This window comes from Bufo bufo, chromosome 3, assembly GCF_905171765.1.
Source record: "Bufo bufo chromosome 3, aBufBuf1.1, whole genome shotgun sequence".
Lineage (NCBI taxonomy): Eukaryota > Metazoa > Chordata > Amphibia > Anura > Bufonidae > Bufo > Bufo bufo.
In genome coordinates, this window is record NC_053391.1 from 234,110,158 (window position 1) to 234,130,171 (window position 20,014).

At 43.7% G+C, this 20,014-nt stretch overlaps 1 protein-coding gene across 2 annotated transcripts in view; it reads left to right on the plus strand.

The window, feature by feature from the left end:
- The window catches only part of PFKFB2 (6-phosphofructo-2-kinase/fructose-2,6-biphosphatase 2), a 58,983-nt gene extending 39,322 nt beyond the window's left edge, over nt 1–19,661 (plus strand). For both annotated transcript variants that reach the window (XM_040424040.1, XM_040424041.1), the window contains 8 exons: nt 21–167; nt 1,868–1,972; nt 5,776–5,905; nt 13,821–13,883; nt 13,975–14,039; nt 15,165–15,344; nt 15,750–15,772; nt 16,920–19,661. In XM_040424040.1, the coding sequence (XP_040279974.1) occupies nt 21–167; nt 1,868–1,972; nt 5,776–5,905; nt 13,821–13,883; nt 13,975–14,039; nt 15,165–15,344; nt 15,750–15,772; nt 16,920–16,977 (771 nt within the window). In that variant the 3' untranslated portion in view covers nt 16,978–19,661. The remainder of the gene's footprint in view (nt 1–20; nt 168–1,867; nt 1,973–5,775; nt 5,906–13,820; nt 13,884–13,974; nt 14,040–15,164; nt 15,345–15,749; nt 15,773–16,919) is intronic.
- The last annotated feature ends 353 nt before the right edge of the window (nt 19,662–20,014 follow it).

Genomic DNA, 20,014 nt, shown 5'->3' on the forward strand with positions numbered 1-20,014 from the left:
AGTATATCTTATTCATGTAGTTTGCCAAGGAACTCCGAAAGTTTATTGAACAGCAGGAAATTGTGGACCTGAAGGTGTGGACCAGTCAACTGAAGAGAACAATTCAGACAGCAGAAGCCCTTGGGGTGGCTTATGAGCAGTGGAAGATTCTGAATGAGATTGATGCTGTAAGTGGATTGTTAGGTTTGTGAAAACCAGACACCTTTTTTTAATGCTTTTGTCAAAGATGGCCCTTTCAAGTACTGCCTGCATGTGTATTCAGACCCTCTACTCAGTACTTGGTTGAAGCACCTTTAGCAGCGATTACAGCCTCCAGTCTTCTTGGTTATGATGCCACAAGGTTTGCGCATCTAGATTTGCAGGTTTTATCCTATTCTTCTCTGCAGATCATCTCAAGCTCTGTCAGGTTGGATGGGTTCTATTGACTGGCAGCTATTTTCAGATCTCTCCAGAGACTTTCATGTGTCTTTTAATGAGGAGAGGCTTCTTTTTGGCCAGTCTCCCATAAAGCCCAGATTGGTGGAGTGCTGCAGTGATGATTGATCTTCTAGAAGTTTCTGCACACAGGATCTCTGGAGCTCAGCCAGAGTGACCATTTTGTTTTTGGTCACCTCTGTTACCAAGGTCCTTCTCCCTGATTACTTAGTTTGGTGTGCGGCCAGCTCTAGGAAGAGGCCTGCTTGTTCCAAACTTTTAAGAACAGTGGAGGCTGCTGTGCTCTTTGGAACTTTCAGTGCAGCAAAAAAACGTTTGTACCCGTATCCAGAACTGAAGCGCCACACAATCCTGTCTCTGAGCTCTGCAGGCAGTTCATTTCTTCTCATGGCTTGGTTTCTGATATGCCCTGTCAGGTGTGAGACCTTATATAGACGGGTGTGTCTTTCCAAATCCTGTAAAGGGTCTGAATGGTTATGTCCATGAGAAATTTTAGTTTTTCTTTTTTTAAGGTTAATAAATAAAATTTCTAAAATTCTGTTTTCATTTTCTCATTATGGGTAATTGGGAGCAGATTGATGGGGAAAATTTGATTTCATTTTTATTTTAGCACAAGGCCACAGCATAAAAAATAAAATAAAAATGAAAGGGTCTGAAGACTTTCTGAATGCATTGTATGTTCTTATAGCATTGATTAGAGGAGAGGCAAGGATTGACTAAGCTTTCTTCTTGTCTGGCCCACTGTTTTAATATTTTAGGTGTCCTTATCATATCATGAAAGTATTTGCGAACATGTTAGTTTGTGGATGGCTTCCATGGTGTCTATCGTCTAAAAAAACTTTGCATAAATCAGTCGTACAAGGGGGGAAAATTGCATAAATCAGTAGTACAAGGGGGAAATCTTAAAGGGCTTGTCCACTACTCAGTATAAGCCATCAATATCTGCTAACACCCTGTTCCCCCACCGATCAAGTATTTCACAGTAGCTCCAGTATTGGAACTACACAGCTCAGTCCATTGTTTAGTGGGCGGAACTGGTTACTGCAGCGCTACTCCCATTGACGTGAATGGGAGCAATGCTAGTTACCAGCTCTGTCCCCTGCACATTGGACTGAGCTGTGTAGTTTCAGTGCCAGAGCTAATCTGAAACAGCTGACTAGTGGGCATGCAGGGTCTCTGACCCCCGCAAATCAGATATTGATTACTTATCGATGGTAAAGAGCAGCCTCATTAATTCACTGCTAAAATCCATCTTGAGAGACAACCATGCGGCCTATAGAAGTCTGTTTAGGAGGAAGCAGTTGAAGAGTGCTGCTGCATACGAGGGTGTGCTCCAGAGAGATCGGGGAGCATGAGCACCTCTTCTGTGTGTGCTGTGTATGTTAGATCTCCGAGCATCTGCTCTTCTTTATTTTTCCTTTTTTATTGTTAGGGGGTTTGTGAGGAGATGACTTATAAGGAGATTAAGGAAAAATACCCAGAAGAGTTTTCTCTGAGAGATCAGGATAAATATCTCTATCGCTACCCAGGAGGAGAGGTGAGCTTTATGAATCTCTTTACGCATTTGTACTGTCATTTTAACGGCCTAAAGCAAAAGATGAAGACCGCTTGTTTGTTAGAGAACTGCATGTGAAGCCATTCTGTGATCGGTCTTCCTTTATGAGCAGGACTAATCTAGATGTGCTGTGGTGGAGGCCCGTGTTCTGCTGACCGTCTGCAGTTCCTATACTAGAAGCAGACATTTCTGTAAATGCTGCTCTCCAACATAAGAACATCTCCTTTTACACATTTAAAGATGTTATCCAACACTAATGCCTCCCCGTACTCCCGGGCCTCCCTAGCGTCACCCGAAAGAGCGGTCGGCGTCAGAGGTGCTGCGGGTGCCGGAGAGCCAGATGAGTGCAACCTCTGTGAGGGGCCCGGGTGTCTGGGGAGGCATTTTAGGGGTTGGATAACCCCTTTAAGGTGAACCTGTACTTTGAATATTGAATTAGAAATGCAGTAGAGTACAAAATGAAACCAACAGTTAAAAAATGTCATATACTGTATATGTGATGCAACCCATTGGGCACATTGGATTCTTCTTTAATGGCTCCTCTTAGCCATTCCCTCTTTTCTAGACACACTTAGAACCTCTGTTATTTGAACACCTTTCTTGCTTTTCAACAGTTTTTAAAATTCTGAAAACCTAGAGAATACATTCACCTATTGCATATAGAGATTTCCTAATATGTTTTCATTATGGGACCATTCTCAAAATAACCTGCTGTATTAAAAAGGTTGTCCGGTTTCCAAAATTGATGACCTATCCTCAGGATAGGTCATCAATATCAGATCGGTGGGGGTCCGACTCCAGGTAATCCATTTGTTCAGCTCAATCCTGTGAGCACTGCGCTCTCTGCGCTATATACCTGCTCGCGGTTTACATTGCATTGGTGAGGAGATGGAATTACAGCTTCTCCATCCCATTCACTTCAATGGCACAGAGTGTAACTGCTCCTTCGCATTCACTTCAATGGCACAGAGTGTAACTGCTCCTTCGCATTCACTTCAATGGCACAGAGTGTAACTGCTCCATCCCATTTAATTCGAGCTTTACCTACACCTGCTTGCCGCTGCAATATCGATGGCGAGCAGGTAAACAGTAAAGAGAAGGAGTTGGACCACCGTCAATCTGATATTGATACTGGAAACTGGAAAACCCCTTAAGGCCCGGAGTTTTTCGTTTTGCGCTCCCTGCCTTCCCAGAGCCATAACTTTATTATTTGTCTGTTCACATAGCCATATGAGGGCTTGTTTTTTGCTGGACAAGTTGTACTTTCCATGCCACCATTTACCGTATTTTTTGCCCTATAAGACGCACCGGCCCATAAGACGCACCTAGGTTTTTGAGGAGGAAAATAAGAAAAAATATATTTTTAACCAAAAGGTGTGCTTTTGGTGGGTTTTGAACTAATGGTGGTCTGTGCATGACACTACTATGGGGGATCTGTGGATGGCACTGTTATAGGGGGGGGATCTGTGGGTGGCACTGTTATAGGGGGGATCTGTGGGTGGCACTGTTATGGGGGGGGGTGATCTGTGGATAGCACTGTTATAGGGGGGGATCTGTGGATGGCACTGTTATAGGGGGGGATCTGTGGATGGCACTGTTATAGGGGGGGATCTGTGGATGGCACTGTTATAGGGGGGGATCTGTGGATGGCACTGTTATAGGGGGGGATCTGTGGATGGCACTGTTATGGGGGGGATCTGTGGGTGGCACTGTTATGGGGGGGGGATCTGTGGGTGGCACTGTTATGGGGGGGATCTGTGGGTGGCACTGTTATGGGGGGGGGGAGATCTGTGGATGGCACTGTTATGGGGGGGTTATCTGTGGATGGCACTGTTATGGGGGGGTGATCTGTGGATGGCACTGTTATGGGGGGTGGATCTGTGGATGGCACTGCTATATATGTGTCACCCACAGATCCCCCCCCCATCCCATAACAGTGCTATCCACATATCCCCCACCCCATAATAGTGGCATCCACAGATGCCCTAATATACCGGAGCTAAACCTGTGGGAGGGGCCGGTGTCATGCAAATGCAGCGGGGCCGGTGCGGTCACTGTACTCCGGCCCCGCCGCTCACTCACAGGCAGAGCAGGGCAGGCGGGCGGCCGGCCATAACTCACTGACGTCAAGTGCCTGCGCCGCCTACTTTATGAATGAAGTAGGCGGTGCAGGCACGTGACAGTTTCATATTTTATATGTAAAATTGGGAAACGGGGTGATTTATACTTAATATTTTGGATTTTTTTTTTTTTACTTTTTTTTAAATTTTTTTTATTTAATAACTATTTCCCCACTTAGGGGCAAGAACTTGGGATCTTTTAATCCCTTGTCCTATTCACCCTAATAGAGCTCTATTAGGGTGAATAGAACTTCACACAGGGAGCTTACCATGGCAGCCAGGGCTTCAGTAGCATCCTGGCTGCCACCAATCATAATTAACGTTTAATACAGGAGGCGGGAGTGTCGACGCAGAATCACATAGCCGGCACCCTGTTTCTGACAGGGAGCTGCGATCAGCGTCAGCAGTTAACCCCTCAGGTGTGGCACCTGAGGGGTTAACTGCCGCTGATCGCAGCTTCCTGTCATATAGGCTGGCACCGCCTCCTGTATTTGTATTAGATGTTAATTATCATTGGTGGCACAGTGCGCCTGCCCCTCCTCCTCCCGTCTCTCCTCATTGGCAGCGCGGCACAGGGGGAGGGAGAGAGTGACTCCTTCTCCCCTGTGCTGCTGAGGGAACATGAGCGCACTGAGAGCAGCGCGCTCATGTTCTGTGATAGCGCGCTGGACGCATCATCGGCATATCGGCAAGGTTAGATGCCGATACTGATAACTTTAAAAATCATGAATATCTGCCGATAATATCGGTAACTCCGATAATCGGTCGATCCCTAGTTCCCATAGGAAACTATAACAATCAATCTTCTGATTGCTATTATTATAGACTCCAATGCACTAGCATTGGAATCTATGATGATTTTACTAGTTTCCTATGGAACCCTATTACAGGCAAGGGCTTCATAGGAAATACTATGCAGCAGCCTCCGGTCATTCATAAAGAGAGGGGCTGCTGCATACACGCTCCGGCTCCTCCGAACGCCACACGGGGGAGCTGAAGCATAACCGAAAGTGCGCACCTTCGGTTTCAGCACGCTCAGATGCCGTGGTCAGGATTGACCACAGCATCTGAGGGGTTAAATGTCCGCGATCGGCATTACTGCCGGTTGCGGACATGAGCCGCGGGTGTCTGCTAGAAGAACCCTTTTTGTTTTTGTTTTTTGGGGATGGGGTGGTCTTGTTTGCCAAAAATTGAAACCATTCACACCAGATTGGGAAAGTGGGCATGTTTTAGCTGTGTTAATTAGTTTCACTCCAGATTCACCACTGCAATATATATTTTTTTTTAACTCACTCCAGTAGGCGTGGTGGAGTTAAAAAAACATGGAGTAGCATTTCTAGACAGTGTCCTAAAGATGCTACCGATGCCTTTTGATAAATTTGGTGTAAAGTAGTCCAACACAGAGTAAAGCAAAACCAACATCCCATATTACCCTCCAGATAATTTCCCCCCATGGTCTGTTGTGAATCTGCCTTTTGTCGGCAAATACATTTCTAGTTGTCGGCTTGTAGACCGAGTTTACTCCTGCTGCTGAAGCAAACATGTTAACTACGGAATTGCCATATATGCCGTTGTCTTAAGAAGCTCCAGTGGTGGAGATTTTAATGACAGCTTTTTGTTGCCTTGATTTGGTAGTTTGCTAATATATTGTAACATTGTCTCCAGTCCTATCAAGATCTAGTTCAGCGCCTGGAACCTGTCATAATGGAATTGGAACGTCAGGGGAACATCCTGGTCGTTTGTCACCAAGCTGTCATGAGGTGTCTTTTGGCTTTCTTCCTGGATAAAAATGCAGGTAAGGAGTAAAAGCTATTAGGCTTCACGCACACGACAGTTGTTTTTCTCGGCCTCCGTTCCGTTTTATTTTTGCGGATAGGATGGGGACCCTTTCATTTCAATGGGTCAGCCCAAAAATGCTGATAGTTCATCCGTTTGTGTTCAGTGTCCGTTGTCCGTGTTTCCCTTCAGCAAAAAAAATAGTACATGTCCTACTTTTTTCACATTTGCGGACAAGGATAGACATTTATTACAAGGGATCTGTGAAAAAAAACGGATCTTCCAAAAAAAACGGATGCCACATCCGTTTTCTTTAGCGGATGCACAATTTGCGGACGCAAAAAACAACTGTCGTGTGCATGAGGCTTTACTCTGGGCTACAGTTGGCAGAATACTTGTATACGTCCAACAAAATTCACAACGTGCATTGCAGGTTGTATAGAATATGAAGGGCGCAAAGTCAAATGATTTTTAGACTAGTAGGCAAATTGCAGGGGTGGGACCTGACCTGCATAGATATGCCATAATTATCCAAGATTGGAATACCCCTTTAACCCCTTAGTGACCAAGCCTGTTTGGGCCTTAATGACCAAGGCAGATTTTGGAACTCTAACATGTGTCACTTTAGCAGAGAATAACTTCGTAAAGGTTTTGCACATCCAAGTAATTCTGACATTGTGTTCTCGTCACATATTGTACTCAAAACTGACCCGTCTTGACTTACATTGAAAGTCAATTGGCAACGGATCCGTTTTCAATTGCACCATATTGTGTCAGTGAAAAAACGGATCCGTCCCCATTGACTTACATTGCAAGTCAGGACGAATCCGTTTGGCTTCGCATAGTCAGACGGTCACCAAAACGCTGCAAGCTGCGTTTTAGTGACCTTCTAAAAAACGCAATGGAGACCAAACGCAGCCAAATTGATGCATTCTGAACGGATCCTTATCCATTCAGAATGCATTGGGGCTGAACTTATCCGTTTTGGGCCGCTTGTGAGAGCCCTGAAACGGATCTCACAAGTTGACCCAGAAACGCCAGTGTGAAAGTAGCCTAAATTGAAGAAAAACTAAAGTAATGACTGCTGGAACACAGAGGAAACCTCAATCACACATGTACGCCAGAAGCCGTCTCTTTAAAGATGTCACCCGCTCTGGAGCCGTGGGAACACCTTAACCGCCGACTGACTGATGTTTCGAACAGCAGACACCCGTGGCCAATGTCTACGATTATGACCATGGCATCTGTGACTTGAAAACCGGGATACTGGTCTCCTGGGTCTCTCTGAAGAAACCAGGGCTTTTAGAGCTGTAGTACCTATGGAACCCTGCAGGTGGCAGGGCTCCCTAACAAGATAGCAAATCTGTGTGTGTTGCAGAAGCAAGCTAATGATTTCTTATTATATTCATTTAGGGTGAAAGTAAAAAAAATAAAAATTCAAATTGCCTCAGTTTTCTCATAATAAAAAAAAAAATCACAAAATACACGTACTATTAAAATATAAATGTATATAGGGTAAAAACAAAACTCTGTAGATGTAACTATAAAAAAGTTATGGGGCGCAGAATATGGTGAATAAAAAGAAAAAAATGCAACTTTAAAAAAATAATAATTTAAGGATTAAAACACAAGAAAAGCTGTATAAATGTAGTATCGTTGTAATCATACTGACCCAGAGAATGAAGATAACATTCCAGTTGTACAGCACAAGAATCACAAAAAAAAAAACATAACTGTGGCAGAATTCGTTTTTTTCCTAATTCCACCCATTTGGAATTTTTTCCCAGCTTCCCACTACATTGTATGCAATATAAATTGATGCCATGAGAAAGTACAACTTGTCCCGCAAAAAACAAGCCCTCATACAGCTATGTGGATGGAAAAATAAAACTGCTATGGTTTCAGAAAGGAAAAAAAAATAATCTACTGAAAGGGTTGACTGTGTCACGAAGGGGTTAAAATGCATTAACTATATTCAGATATAAAGTCAAAATCTACAGTCGTGGCCAAAAGTTTTGAGAATGACACAAATATTAGTTTTCACAAAGTTTGCTGCTAAACTGCTTTTAGATCTTTGTTTCAGTTGTTTCTGTGATGTAGTGAAATATAATTACACGCACTTCATACGTTTCAAAGGCTTTTATCGACAATTACATGACATTTATGCAAAGAGTCAGTATTTGCAGTGTTGGCCCTTTTTTTTCAGGACCTCTGCAATTCGACTGGGCATGCTCTCAATCAACTTCTGGGCCAATTCCTGACTGATAGCAACCCATTCTTTCATAATCACTTCTTGGAGTTTGTCAGAATTAGTGGGTTTTTGTTTGTCCACCCGCCTCTTGAGGATTGACCACAAGTTCTCAATGGGATTAAGATCTGGGGAGTTTCCAGGCCATGGACCCAAAATGTCAACGTTTTGGTCCCCGAGCCACTTAGTTATCACTTTTGCCTTATGGCACGGTGCTCCATCGTGCTGGAAAATGCATTGTTCTTCACCAAACTGTTGTTGGATTGTTGGAAGAAGTTGCTGTTGGAGGGTGTTTTGGTACCATTCTTTATTCATGGCTGTGTTTTTGGGCAAAATTGTGAGTGAGCCCACTCCCTTGGATGAGAAGCAACCCCATACATGAATGGTATCAAGATGCTTTACTGTTGGCATGACACAGGACTGATGGTAGCGCTCACCTTTTCTTCTCCGGACAAGCCTTTTTCCAGATGCCCCAAACAATCGGAAAGAGGCTTCATCGGAGAATATGACTTTGCCCCAGTCCTCAGCAGTCCATTCACCATACTTTCTGCAGAAGATCAATCTGTCCCTGATGTTTTTTTTGGAGAGAAGTGGCTTCTTTGCTGCCCTTTTTGACACCAGGCCATCTTCCAAAAGTCTTCGCCTCACTGTGCGTGCAGATGCGCTCACACCTGCCTGCTGCCATTCCTGAGCAAGCTCTGCACTGGTGGCACTCCGATCCCGCAGCTGAATCCTCTTTAGGAGACGATCCTGGCGCTTGCTGGACTTTCTTGGACGCCCTGAAGCCTTCTTAACAAGAATTGAACCTCTTTCCTTGAAGTTCTTGATGATCCTATAAATTGTTGATTGAGGTGCAATCTTAGCAGCCACAATATCCTTGCCTGTGAAGCCATTTTTATGCAACGCAATGATGGCTGCACGCGTTTCTTTGCAGGTCACCATGGTTAACAATGGAAGAACAATGATTTCAAGCATCACCCTCCTTTTAACATGTCAAGTCTGCCATTTTACCCCAATCAGACTGACATAATGATCTCCAGCCTTGTGCTCGTCAACATTCTCACCTGAGTTAACAATACGATTACTGAAATGATCTCAGCAGGTCCTTTAATGACAGCAATGAAATGCAGTGGAAAGTTTTTTTTGGGATTAAGTTAATTTTCATGGCAAAGAAGGACTAGGCAATTCATCTGATCACTCTTCATAACATTCTGGAGTATATGCAAATTGCTATTATTTTTTTTGAATCAGATCTTTTTTATTAAACATTTTACAGTGTAAATACACATTTTAACACATTGTAAACAAGGATGACATAGAAATATACTGTCCATAAGGCTAAAAACAAAAAGGATATCAGCCTATGTGTAGTAATTAAGTACCCAACCGACCCCCCCCCCCCCCTCCCTCCCTAACCTGCAAAGTACAAAGGCACATTTTTAAACATTTCCATTCAGACGTCGAAACGACAGCCATAAATCCCATAATTTTCCAAATTTCGCTGGGCATCCACGCTTCTGATATACCATCCGTTCATAACTCAGCATCGTGTCAACCGCGCTTAGGAATTCGCCTAGGATTGGCGGCGCTGTCTGTATCCAATGCAGAGCGATTAACTTTCTAGCAACATATAACATTCTACCTATAGCTATTTTATGTACCTGACCTGTGGCCAGTTCAGAGACATATCCCAACACACACACTTTAGGGTCAGAGGGTACTCGTACCTTGTAAACATCCTGTATTGTCTGACGTACCAACTCCCAGTATCTCCCTAACCTCTCGCACGTCCACATCATATGCAACAAATCTGCAGAAACCACAGAGCATCTTGGACATTCATCCGTGGGCCTGAACCCTATACGGAACAAAAAAAACTGAGTTTTGTAGACTCTATGGACAATAAACAGCTGCGAGAGTTTACGTCCTTCACTCAGGGAAGAGAGAGGTATCGCCTCCAGTATATCAGACCATTGGTCATCAGTTAATTTGCCAACATCTTTTTCCCATTTACTTTTAGCCACCAGTGGATGGGACACTAGAAACTTATCAAGCAATAGCTTATATATACAGGATATCATACCTCTCCTCGCCCCTCTAGACAAAATCTGGTGCAGTGCAGCATCTCTCCCTGCCACCTCATTCGTACCTTTAAATGTGGCGTTGTATGCATGTCTCACCTGAAGGTACTTATAAAAGTGAGTTCTAGGCAGTTCATACTTCTCCTGAAATCTGGTAAATGACATGAACTTCCTTTCCTCCAAAAGGTGGCTCAACCTCAGAATACCCTTTCTTTTCCATGCCCCAAACTCAGACAAGGAGAGGAATTCCGGCAGCACGGGGTTGTCCCACAGTGGAGTGTATTCAGTATTGCCGAAAACCCCCCTCAGGAGCTTGACCTTATTCCATACGGACTGCATCAAGTGTCCCAAATCGCCCATCGGACCACTCTTTCCAGTCCCCCTAGTCTCAAGGATCAGCATTAGGTCATTAGAGGACAAGCAATGTTTAAACAACTGACACGACATCTCACTCGACTCCAGTTCCATCCACCCCTTGAAATGTTGGCATTGCGCAGCCAGGAAGTACACCCGGGGGTTTGGCACTGCAAGGCCCCCTTCTGTTTTAGGATATTGTAACGTTTCAAGCTTAATTCTCGGTTGCCCCTTACGCCATATGAGCTCCCTGAAGATAGCATTGATTGGAACAAATTTGGACTTTGACAGCCAGACCGGGGAGTTATGTAGAACATAAAGTAGCTGAGGCATCAACACCATTTTAATGAGGTTAGCTCTTCCCGCCACTGACAGGTATAGTTTACACCATGCCTTAGTTTTATTACGAAATTTAATAACCAGCGGGTCAAAGTTAAGGCGCCCAAAGTCTCGGATTCTCGGGGATATATGGATACCCAAATACTTAAAGGTCGCTACACATGGAATACTTCTGTCTCGCACTGTCTGTGATTGTACTTGCCCGTCAAGCAGCATAATCGCCGACTTACTCCAGTTAATAGTCAGACCCGACAGGTCCCTGAAGCAATCAATGATTTTCATAGCCGCTTCCAAGGATGGACCAGTATCCCCCAGAAAAAGCAAAGTGTCATCTGCATACATCGCCACTTTATTATTAACTGTCCCGTATTGAAACCCCTTAATGTCCGTTGACTTACGAATCGCTGCAGCTAATGGCTCAATCGCAACTGCAAATAGCAGAGGCGACAACGGGCACCCCTGTCTAGTACCCCGGCCCAGACAGAACTTGGGGGACACCCCTCCATTCACCCTGACACATGCTTTGGGTTTAGAGTATAGCACCCGAACCCAGGATATATACTCATCTCCAAATCCCATATACTTCATAACTCTCCACAGGAATCGCCACTCAATGCTGTCAAAGGCCTTGGCCGCGTCCAAAGAAAGGATAGCCCTATCTCCAACATTGTCAGCTGGAAGTTGAATACTGGCAAACACTCTTCTAATATTAATTGACGTTGATTTCTGAGGCATGAAGCCAGTCTGGTCAGAGTGTATGATAGACAGAATCACTTTAGACAGACGCATGGCCAAGACCTTTGCAAGCAACTTAACATCGGTGGAGAGTAACGATATCGGTCTATATGAGTCAGGGAGAGAGTGATCCTTGTCCGGCTTAGGAATGACTACTATTACCGCCTCCTGCATAGACGGAGGAAGCTCCCCCCTTTCCCTGGAATAATTGAATACCTTCAGAAGTTCCGGGAGCAACACTTCCGCGAAGGACTTATATACTTCCAAACCTGGAGCCTTGTCATTAGCCATAGCAGCTAGTGCCGCCCTCAATTCTTCTAGCTCAATCGGCTCCTCTAACCGCATACTGTCTTCCCTGGAAAGCTTAGGAAGATCTAATGTGGCCAAAAAGGCGTCAATCTCTTCATCCGAGCATGTCACCTTGGAAGCATACAGAGAGGAATAAAAATTATTCAGTATATTCAAAATGCTATCAGTATCGCGCCTGAGGATGCCGCCAGCATCTAACAGGCCAGATATACATTGTGATCCTTGCTGCGCTTTTGCGATAACCGAGAGCATATGGCCTACACTCTCACCTTCAGTAAAAAATTGCTGCTTATAAAACAGTCGTTTCCTCTCTGCTACCTCCAAGAGGTGACACCTCAACTCCTCCTGCCTAGTCTTCAAGGTATTGCTTGTTATGCTAGAAGGATTTAACACAAAAGCTTCCTCCGCTAGCTTCATGTTATCATGTTTCTGCCGATCAAGCTCTCTAGATTTAGATTTAATCCGACTGACTGTTTTAATAAAGGATCCTCTAAGGAAGGCCTTCATCGCTTCCCAGACGACTAACGGAGACGCAGTCCCTTCGTTTATACAAAAATATTCCCTAAGGGATTGAAGCATATCGGACGGGTCACCCATCAGTTTTAACCAAAAGGCATTAAGTCGCCAGTATCTAACCCCCGGCCTGGCTGTCACAGAGATATCAAGGGCGATGCTAAATAAGGAATGGTCAGATAGGGTCCTAGAAAGATATTCTGAGGTCTGTACAAACGGGAACATATGAGCATTTACCAGACCCAGATCTATACGCGACAGGGAGCCATATGTCGAGGAGCAACACGAGTATTTCCTGTCCAGGGGGTGGGTCTCTCTCCATACATCCATCAGACCTACTTCCCTCAGTATTCTTGCAAACGAGGTTTCACCCGTATTGCTACCGCTAGGTGTGATCTGGCATCTATCAAGCGAACTGTCAAGTACATTATTGAAATCTCCCACTATCAACATTGGAAGTTCAGAAAATTCTGCCATAAACTCTATGAGCCTCCTTAAAGGCACCGAGGAAAATGGTGGGGGTATATAGATTGTCGCCAACACCATTCTCATCCCTTGGACCACACAATGCATTCCTATAAACCTTCCCTCTTCATCCACACATTCCCTGAGACATTCAAATATGATATTCTTATGAACTAGGATACTAACCCCCCTGGAATGCGAGGAGAAGACGGAATGCACCGAATACCCCAGCCACGGCTTTTGCATGACATGTATAGATTGTTTGGTCATATGCGTTTCTTGCAAGCATATTATTGCCGGCTGATATCTAGATAGGTAACGGAACAGACCATGTCTCTTCGTAGCATCCGCCATTCCCCTCACATTCCAGCTAAGTATTCTCGTGACAGGTCCCATAAGAGTGCGTACATACATAAAAGTACATTTGATATTTACACCTCTCCACCTCCCAACAGCTGCGAGGAAAAATAATGTTAATCACCAAATTGCAGACTCCCATCTCTTCTCTATTGCCCACGACAAAATATACAAGGACTGTACGTTTCGCAAATTGCTATTATAAAAACTTAAGCAGCAACTTTTCCAATTTCCAATATTTATCTAATTCTCAAAACTTTTGGCCACGACTGTACAATAAAAAAAAAGTGACCTTTTTGGGAGGATTTCTTTAATTTTAATGTGACTGTTTGGAGTGGGGGATGGTCTTAAAAGAAGAGTCATTTCTTGACTTGTTTGCTCCTTCATTTGGCAGATTATTGTATACATAATGTCGTCTGTCTCTAGAAATAAGACATGTTTCTTTACTGTAGACATGAATTGCTATACTGTACAATAGTTTCTTCAGCAGCCATACAATTTGCTTGCAATCGGCCTTTTCTTTCTTCTTGCAGATGACTTGCCGTACCTCCGTTGTCCCCTGCACACCGTACTGAAGCTGACACCAGTGGCTTATGGTGAGTAGTCATTCATTAGATAGTTTGCATTGTTTAGGTGACCTCCATTATATCCCACAGTCATGTCAACGGATTCTGTTTTGCATTTAAGGCTGTAAAGTAGAAATGATCAACTTAAATGTGGATGCAGTGGACACGCACCGAGAGAAGCCAGCGGTAAGTTCCAAACCTTGAGCGTTGCAGTAGCTTTAAGGTTATGTGTCGGGTGACATTTCATGTAATGTTTGTCATTGGTGTCACAACGTGACATACTGCAACAGCCACGAAAAATCTAGGCATCTTAGAATTTGTGTCACAGGTCACCTTAACTCCATTGACTGTAATGTAAGTAGTGCGCGACATGCTGCGACTCACCCGCGACTTGGCTGTTTTTCACACTGAGATCACATTATTCTTGTGTCGCCGAACCCTTATGGTTAGAAAGTACAAGAGCACATTCTTTATTGTCCTGTGTATCATATTAAGGCTCCATTCATACAACCGTGGGATGGCTGTGCCGATATTGCAAACCGCAGACCTGTAAAACACGGGCACCAGCTATGTGCGCTCCTCATTGCGGTGCGGACCCACTGACTTCAATGAGTCTGTGATCCACAAGATACGCGAAAGATAGGACATGTTCTATCTTTTGCAGCACGGAGGCACAGACCTGTTTATGCTAATGATTCATGTGCACTATGGGCAGGCCGTGCCATTTTGGTCACCACTGAGTGCCTCCTGTGCATCCTGAATATGAAATTCTGCGCTAGTTGTTCAAACTTCGGCGCATGCGCAGAGCAGTCTGCGGTTCTTTTTTGACATGCGCCAAACAACCAGCCCTACAAGGCATTATGCTTAGCTGAGAAGTGATTTTTGAGATGACAGACTCCCTTTAAATATCAGCTGTGTCAAAATATTTTCATGACTTTCACGTAAAAAAAACTTTCGTGATTGGTTGATCATGCTTTAGATAGGTAACCTAGTAGGAGAGAGAGAGAAATAAACAAGGTTCTGTTCTGTACAGGTTTAGATATTATTATTTTTTTTCAACCAGTCATAAATTTAGCAAAAAATGGACATGAAATTAATAACAAAAAAAAGTAAACTCTTGACATGCCCCAAAGAATCATCTATGCACATGGCATGAACGATAACTATAAACCTCTTCTGAATATGCATATTATTCTTTGGTAATACTTTGGTAATTGATTTGCTGATCGTGCAGTTCTTAACAGTTAACAGCAAGTTAATACTTTTTATTTTCTTCTAATGAGTATTTCATGATTTACACCTTCTTCTTAGGGCACCTTTGATGTGAATCAAGCACCTATGCGAATGAGGCGGAACAGCTTCACTCCTCTGTCCAGTTCTGACACGGTCAGACGACCACGAAACTACAGTGTTGGGAGCCGCCCGCGTGATCCAGTGGGGACGGAAAGATTCAGAATGGCCCCTGATGGGTCTGACCGCCCGCTGAAACAGGTCCGTGTCCTTTCTTGAGTCACCTCACAAATGATCATTTACTGTCATACCTGCTTCATGAGATGTGGTTGGGAAACATACAGTAGGGTATCCATGCCTGGGATAGGCACCTTTTTATATGTGGTTTGACCTGACCAAATGTATTATAGCGTAGCAAAAATATTATGCGGTAACCCAGCCTATAAGCATCAACATGCAGTAACTCTTCATGATGTTTTACCTCATTTTGCATAACTTACATTCAGTCACGCAGATCTATAAGTGTACGGTGTAGAATTGAGAACCTCATCCAGACGATGATATGGCAGAATTCCTATCTTCCAGGAAGGCAGTTAGACAAGGCCGTGTAAAGTACAAAATATTTTTTTTCACTTTTTTATTTTTATTTTTTTTATTTTCCTACAGCGTTCTCTGGAAACCACCTACATGTGAGTATTATTCCGTTTTTATCTTTTTTTTTTTTTTGTTTCAGAGATTACCTCATTAGGATTGTAAAAACTTGTGAGGAGACATTTCTACTTTAAATCTAAATGCAGTATTAATGACATGTTAGAAATAAGTGTCCGCGGTGATTGGTTTTTCATCAGTAAATCTGCTCCCTCTCGGGCTCTGTATACAAAAGCATTTTTACTGCTCTGTCGAGGTTCTGTTTTGATGGCAAGAACAGCATTGCAGTGCTCATTCTAGGAATCCTAACCCCTTCCCACACCATGCCATAAATGTACGGCATGCCAAGTAGCTCTTTTCCACCTCGCCATACAGGTACGGCATAGGGATGAGCCGTCGCCACCAGCAGCAGGTGTCCACTGTTACATACAGCTGATACCCTGCTGCAACAGCGAGATCGGAGCTAGCATTAGTTCTAATACACTGAGTCTCTCTGAAGAGAGACAAGTGATACGGCCTGGGAGTAGTCCTGTATGGGATTAAAAACCACTGCCGTACATGTGCAGCAGAAGTCCGCACTTTAAACATGGTGCCCACTGGACTTCTGTCTTACAAGACAGGTATGTTTAGGGCCGTCTGCCCGACCTGGTTGTATGCTTACTTTGAACCTGATTTTGGAGGTGACCGACTCCCTTTAATGGGGTTGTGCAGACCTTTAAATATTGATATATTATCAGCATAGGTCATCAATGGGAGAACGGTGGGACAAGTGCTACGGCCTGATCGTTTTATAGCAGCTGTTCTTGGTACTGCTGCACAGTCCCATTCACTTCATTGGGACTGATCTGCAGCGCTTCCCAGGAATCCGACTCCACCAATCAGATATTAACCTGTCTTGAAGTCCCAAAAATCCCTTTAATATGCAGTTCACATCCAGACACCAGCTTCTGGCACAACACTGTATAATACCAGGTTAGACAACTCCTCAGTATGTACAGATAAGGCCTCCCTGGATTAAGGTCCTCTGTCACCCAGTGCAGAAAGCAACCCCTGCTCGCTGTAGAGTTGCCCGTAGAGCCTAGATGGCGCAAGACTTGAGTTGTACTTTATTATTTTTATTTTATGTTAGTTTATTATTTTTTTATTAGAAATGTATACATGCTAATATAGTGTTTTTTTCACCCACAGGGGAGCAGCTGATACTAATGGTTGTGATGCCTTTCAGTCTCTCTCTGCCGCTGTGTAAATGGCTGAAGAGTCTGCCGAATGTTCTTCTGTTTCATCCATTTAGTCTGTTTCATGGTTTATAACTGCTGGGCATGTCTCTTCCCATTCAAGAGACCTTTCTCACACACCGCTTTCGTCTTCAAAGCTTAAAAGGGTTCTACTTGTATACTGTCTATAGTGTCACCCAGTGTGTGAAGACTGAAGAACGACCTTGGATATGGAATTTCTAAGTATCTGCAGGAACCAGCTGTGGGACTTGATGAATGGCATCGTATACCAGCTTGTTCTTTAGCTGACAGAAAACGTCTTCTGCTCTGTGTAAATGCAGTTGTCTGTCAGGGTATTATAAATCTATGTATAGTGGCAACCCCCTTTTCCCCCGGATCAAGAAAATAAATTCACTTGAAATGGCGAACCTGTTGCCCTTCTTTTCAGCTCCAGATCAACCAGTTTCCCGGCTCCTCTTCTGCCATCCAAGATGGCCATACTGCTTCTCAGGCTATTTGATGCAAACTGCATATGGTAGTCTGAGACACTGCCTGCTGCTCTGGGATTGGCCAGCGTTGCTCACATGAGTGCTGCTGGCCAATCCAAGAGCAGGTCTGGACAAGCGGGAAGCATCTTGGACTACTGATCCGATCTTGGATAGTGGAGAAGGCATCTGGGAATCTGCAGCTGTAAAGATGAGAGAAGGTTACTACCGGTATGTAATGGATTTCTGTTTGTTACCAAGGTAATGTGATTTTTTTTAAATGTATTTTTTTACCTTGACCAGCAGGATCGCTTTTACTGGAAAACACAATTCTTGTGCCAACTGGTGTTATTGATACATATCTGGCATTTTAGGGGCTGTTGGGAAAGTTGAATTTCAGAATTCACCATTTAAAGGGATCCTGCCACCATAAAAATGCAGTGTAATGTGCAAGCAGCGTGTTATAGAGCAGGAGGAGCTGAGCAGATTGATGTATAGTTTTATGAGAAATTATTCAGCTAAGCTTGTAAATTATACATTTATATCTTTGCCCTTGATATACTTAGGAGTCCATTAGGCCATCTTGTCAGTAGTAGACAGTCTTTCCTCTGTGACTGCATACAGAAATAGCTGTCAGTCACTGAATGGGACCGCCCACTGGACTCCTAAGTACAGAAAGAGCAGAGATTTCAATGGACAAGTTACAATGTATCTCTTTCCATAAAACAAAACCTCCATCTGCTCTATAACACGCTGCCTGCAGATTGCAATGCATTTCCCTGATGACGGGATCTCGGGTGGCAGTGGGCAATCATTGCTTGGCAGGAACATTCTGGATCCTGTTCTTAGATTATTATCAGTACTATACAGTCAGATGATACAGGGATGCCAACCATGTGTAAATTTGCAGACTGTCCACAACAAAAAAAAAGTTTAGTTCTTTTCCTGCTGTTCATAGTGTCCTGCAGAACAAAAACTTGTCTGTGATATTTTTTTTTTTATTTGTACTGCACAATGCAAGGTGTCCCATCTGGGCAGCGTACACTCTACAGCTCCACCCCGAGGTGTAGTCCAGGGAGAGCACTAGGCAGGGACATGTGAGGAGGTCTGTGAGACGGAAGAGAAGTGACTGAAGGGGAGGTGACGGGTCTCATATGGTGACAGGTGCTGTATAACCAGTGGGTAGCAGGATGGGCTCATTCATCAATTCAGCACACTTCTGAGGCACCAGCAGTATGTTTTTACTTTAACATTGACATTCACTTGGTTCAGTCTCTCATCTTTGTCCCCTATTGAGGATTGCCAGCAGTCTGTAAATTTACAGACTGTCCGCCAAAAGGAGTGCTCCAGCACTGATGCCAACGTCGCTCCCTGCCAGTCTTTGTTACATGGCAGCTGCGGTGATGCCAGTAAGTACAGCACACTGTCACTGCTGCTATGTAAAAATAGTCTTGGCGCTGGGGCGACAGGTGAGAATTGTGGGGATTTTTTTCAGACACTGCTGGCAGTTTTTTTTTGTTTCATTTTGGGATCTTGTGTGACTCATGGGCATGATGCTGGGGTGTCGTCTGCAAAAAGGGGTTACATTTTTAAAATATGAAAAAGCGACAGAGCTATACAAGGAGTAACGTTTAAAATTGGGCAAATATTCCAGAAATTTCTTTAGTTAGTGTAAAGCTAGACTCTACTGCAGCCATACTTAGTAGTGATAATCGGGAGCATGGCCACATTTTATTAAAGGGATCTGTCAGTCATTGTACTTGACTTCATGATTTTGTTTAGTGTCCATAGAGTGGTAAGCTCCTACTATGTCAGTGTAAATTTAGGTAAGTGGTCAATGTGTAGTTGCAATATCTAGTTTGCTTGGCTTGTCCTCCCACAAATTGCTTATTGAACCTGATTCATACATTTGTTAACGGGGTTGTCAGAGTACAGTTATTTTAGTTTACCAAAGTGATTGGGGGTCTGTTAAAATAATTTTAAAGTACCTTCCCATCCTGCTCTCGCTCCGATCCAGCACTGCCGCTGTGTCATATTTCCAGACAGCAGCCAGTAACATATTGTTTGGGTGCAGCCAATCGCTGACCTCAGTGGTCTTGCATTGGACACTGCTGAGGCCAGTGACTGGCTTCAGAATATCACCGCTGCAAACAATACATCATTGGCTGCAGCCTGGAAACATGACAGAGCCGGCACAGGTAAGGAGTTTTTATTATTTTGCCAGCCCACCCCATCACCCCTTTAATATTTTAATGATGTGCCATTCTAAATCTTTTTTTTGTCTTTTTAATGTATTTTTTAATTTTAGAATGTGGAAAAAGGTTGGAATACACAAGCGCCAAACAAATTTCACACAAAAGTCAAACGTTTGTAACTTTTAATCACTGTAAATGGTTAATTCAAAAAACTGCACGTTTCAATGTTCTTGCTTTCATATAGGTTCATATGGTAACAGCGATGTCATATTAGTTTCAGGAGTACATGACCTGGACCAGTGGCACTTGATCCAGTGTGGTTTGTATATTTAAGAAGATTACAAGGCGTGTGTGTAAATGTATGAGCTTAAGGTTGCTGGTGAAACTCA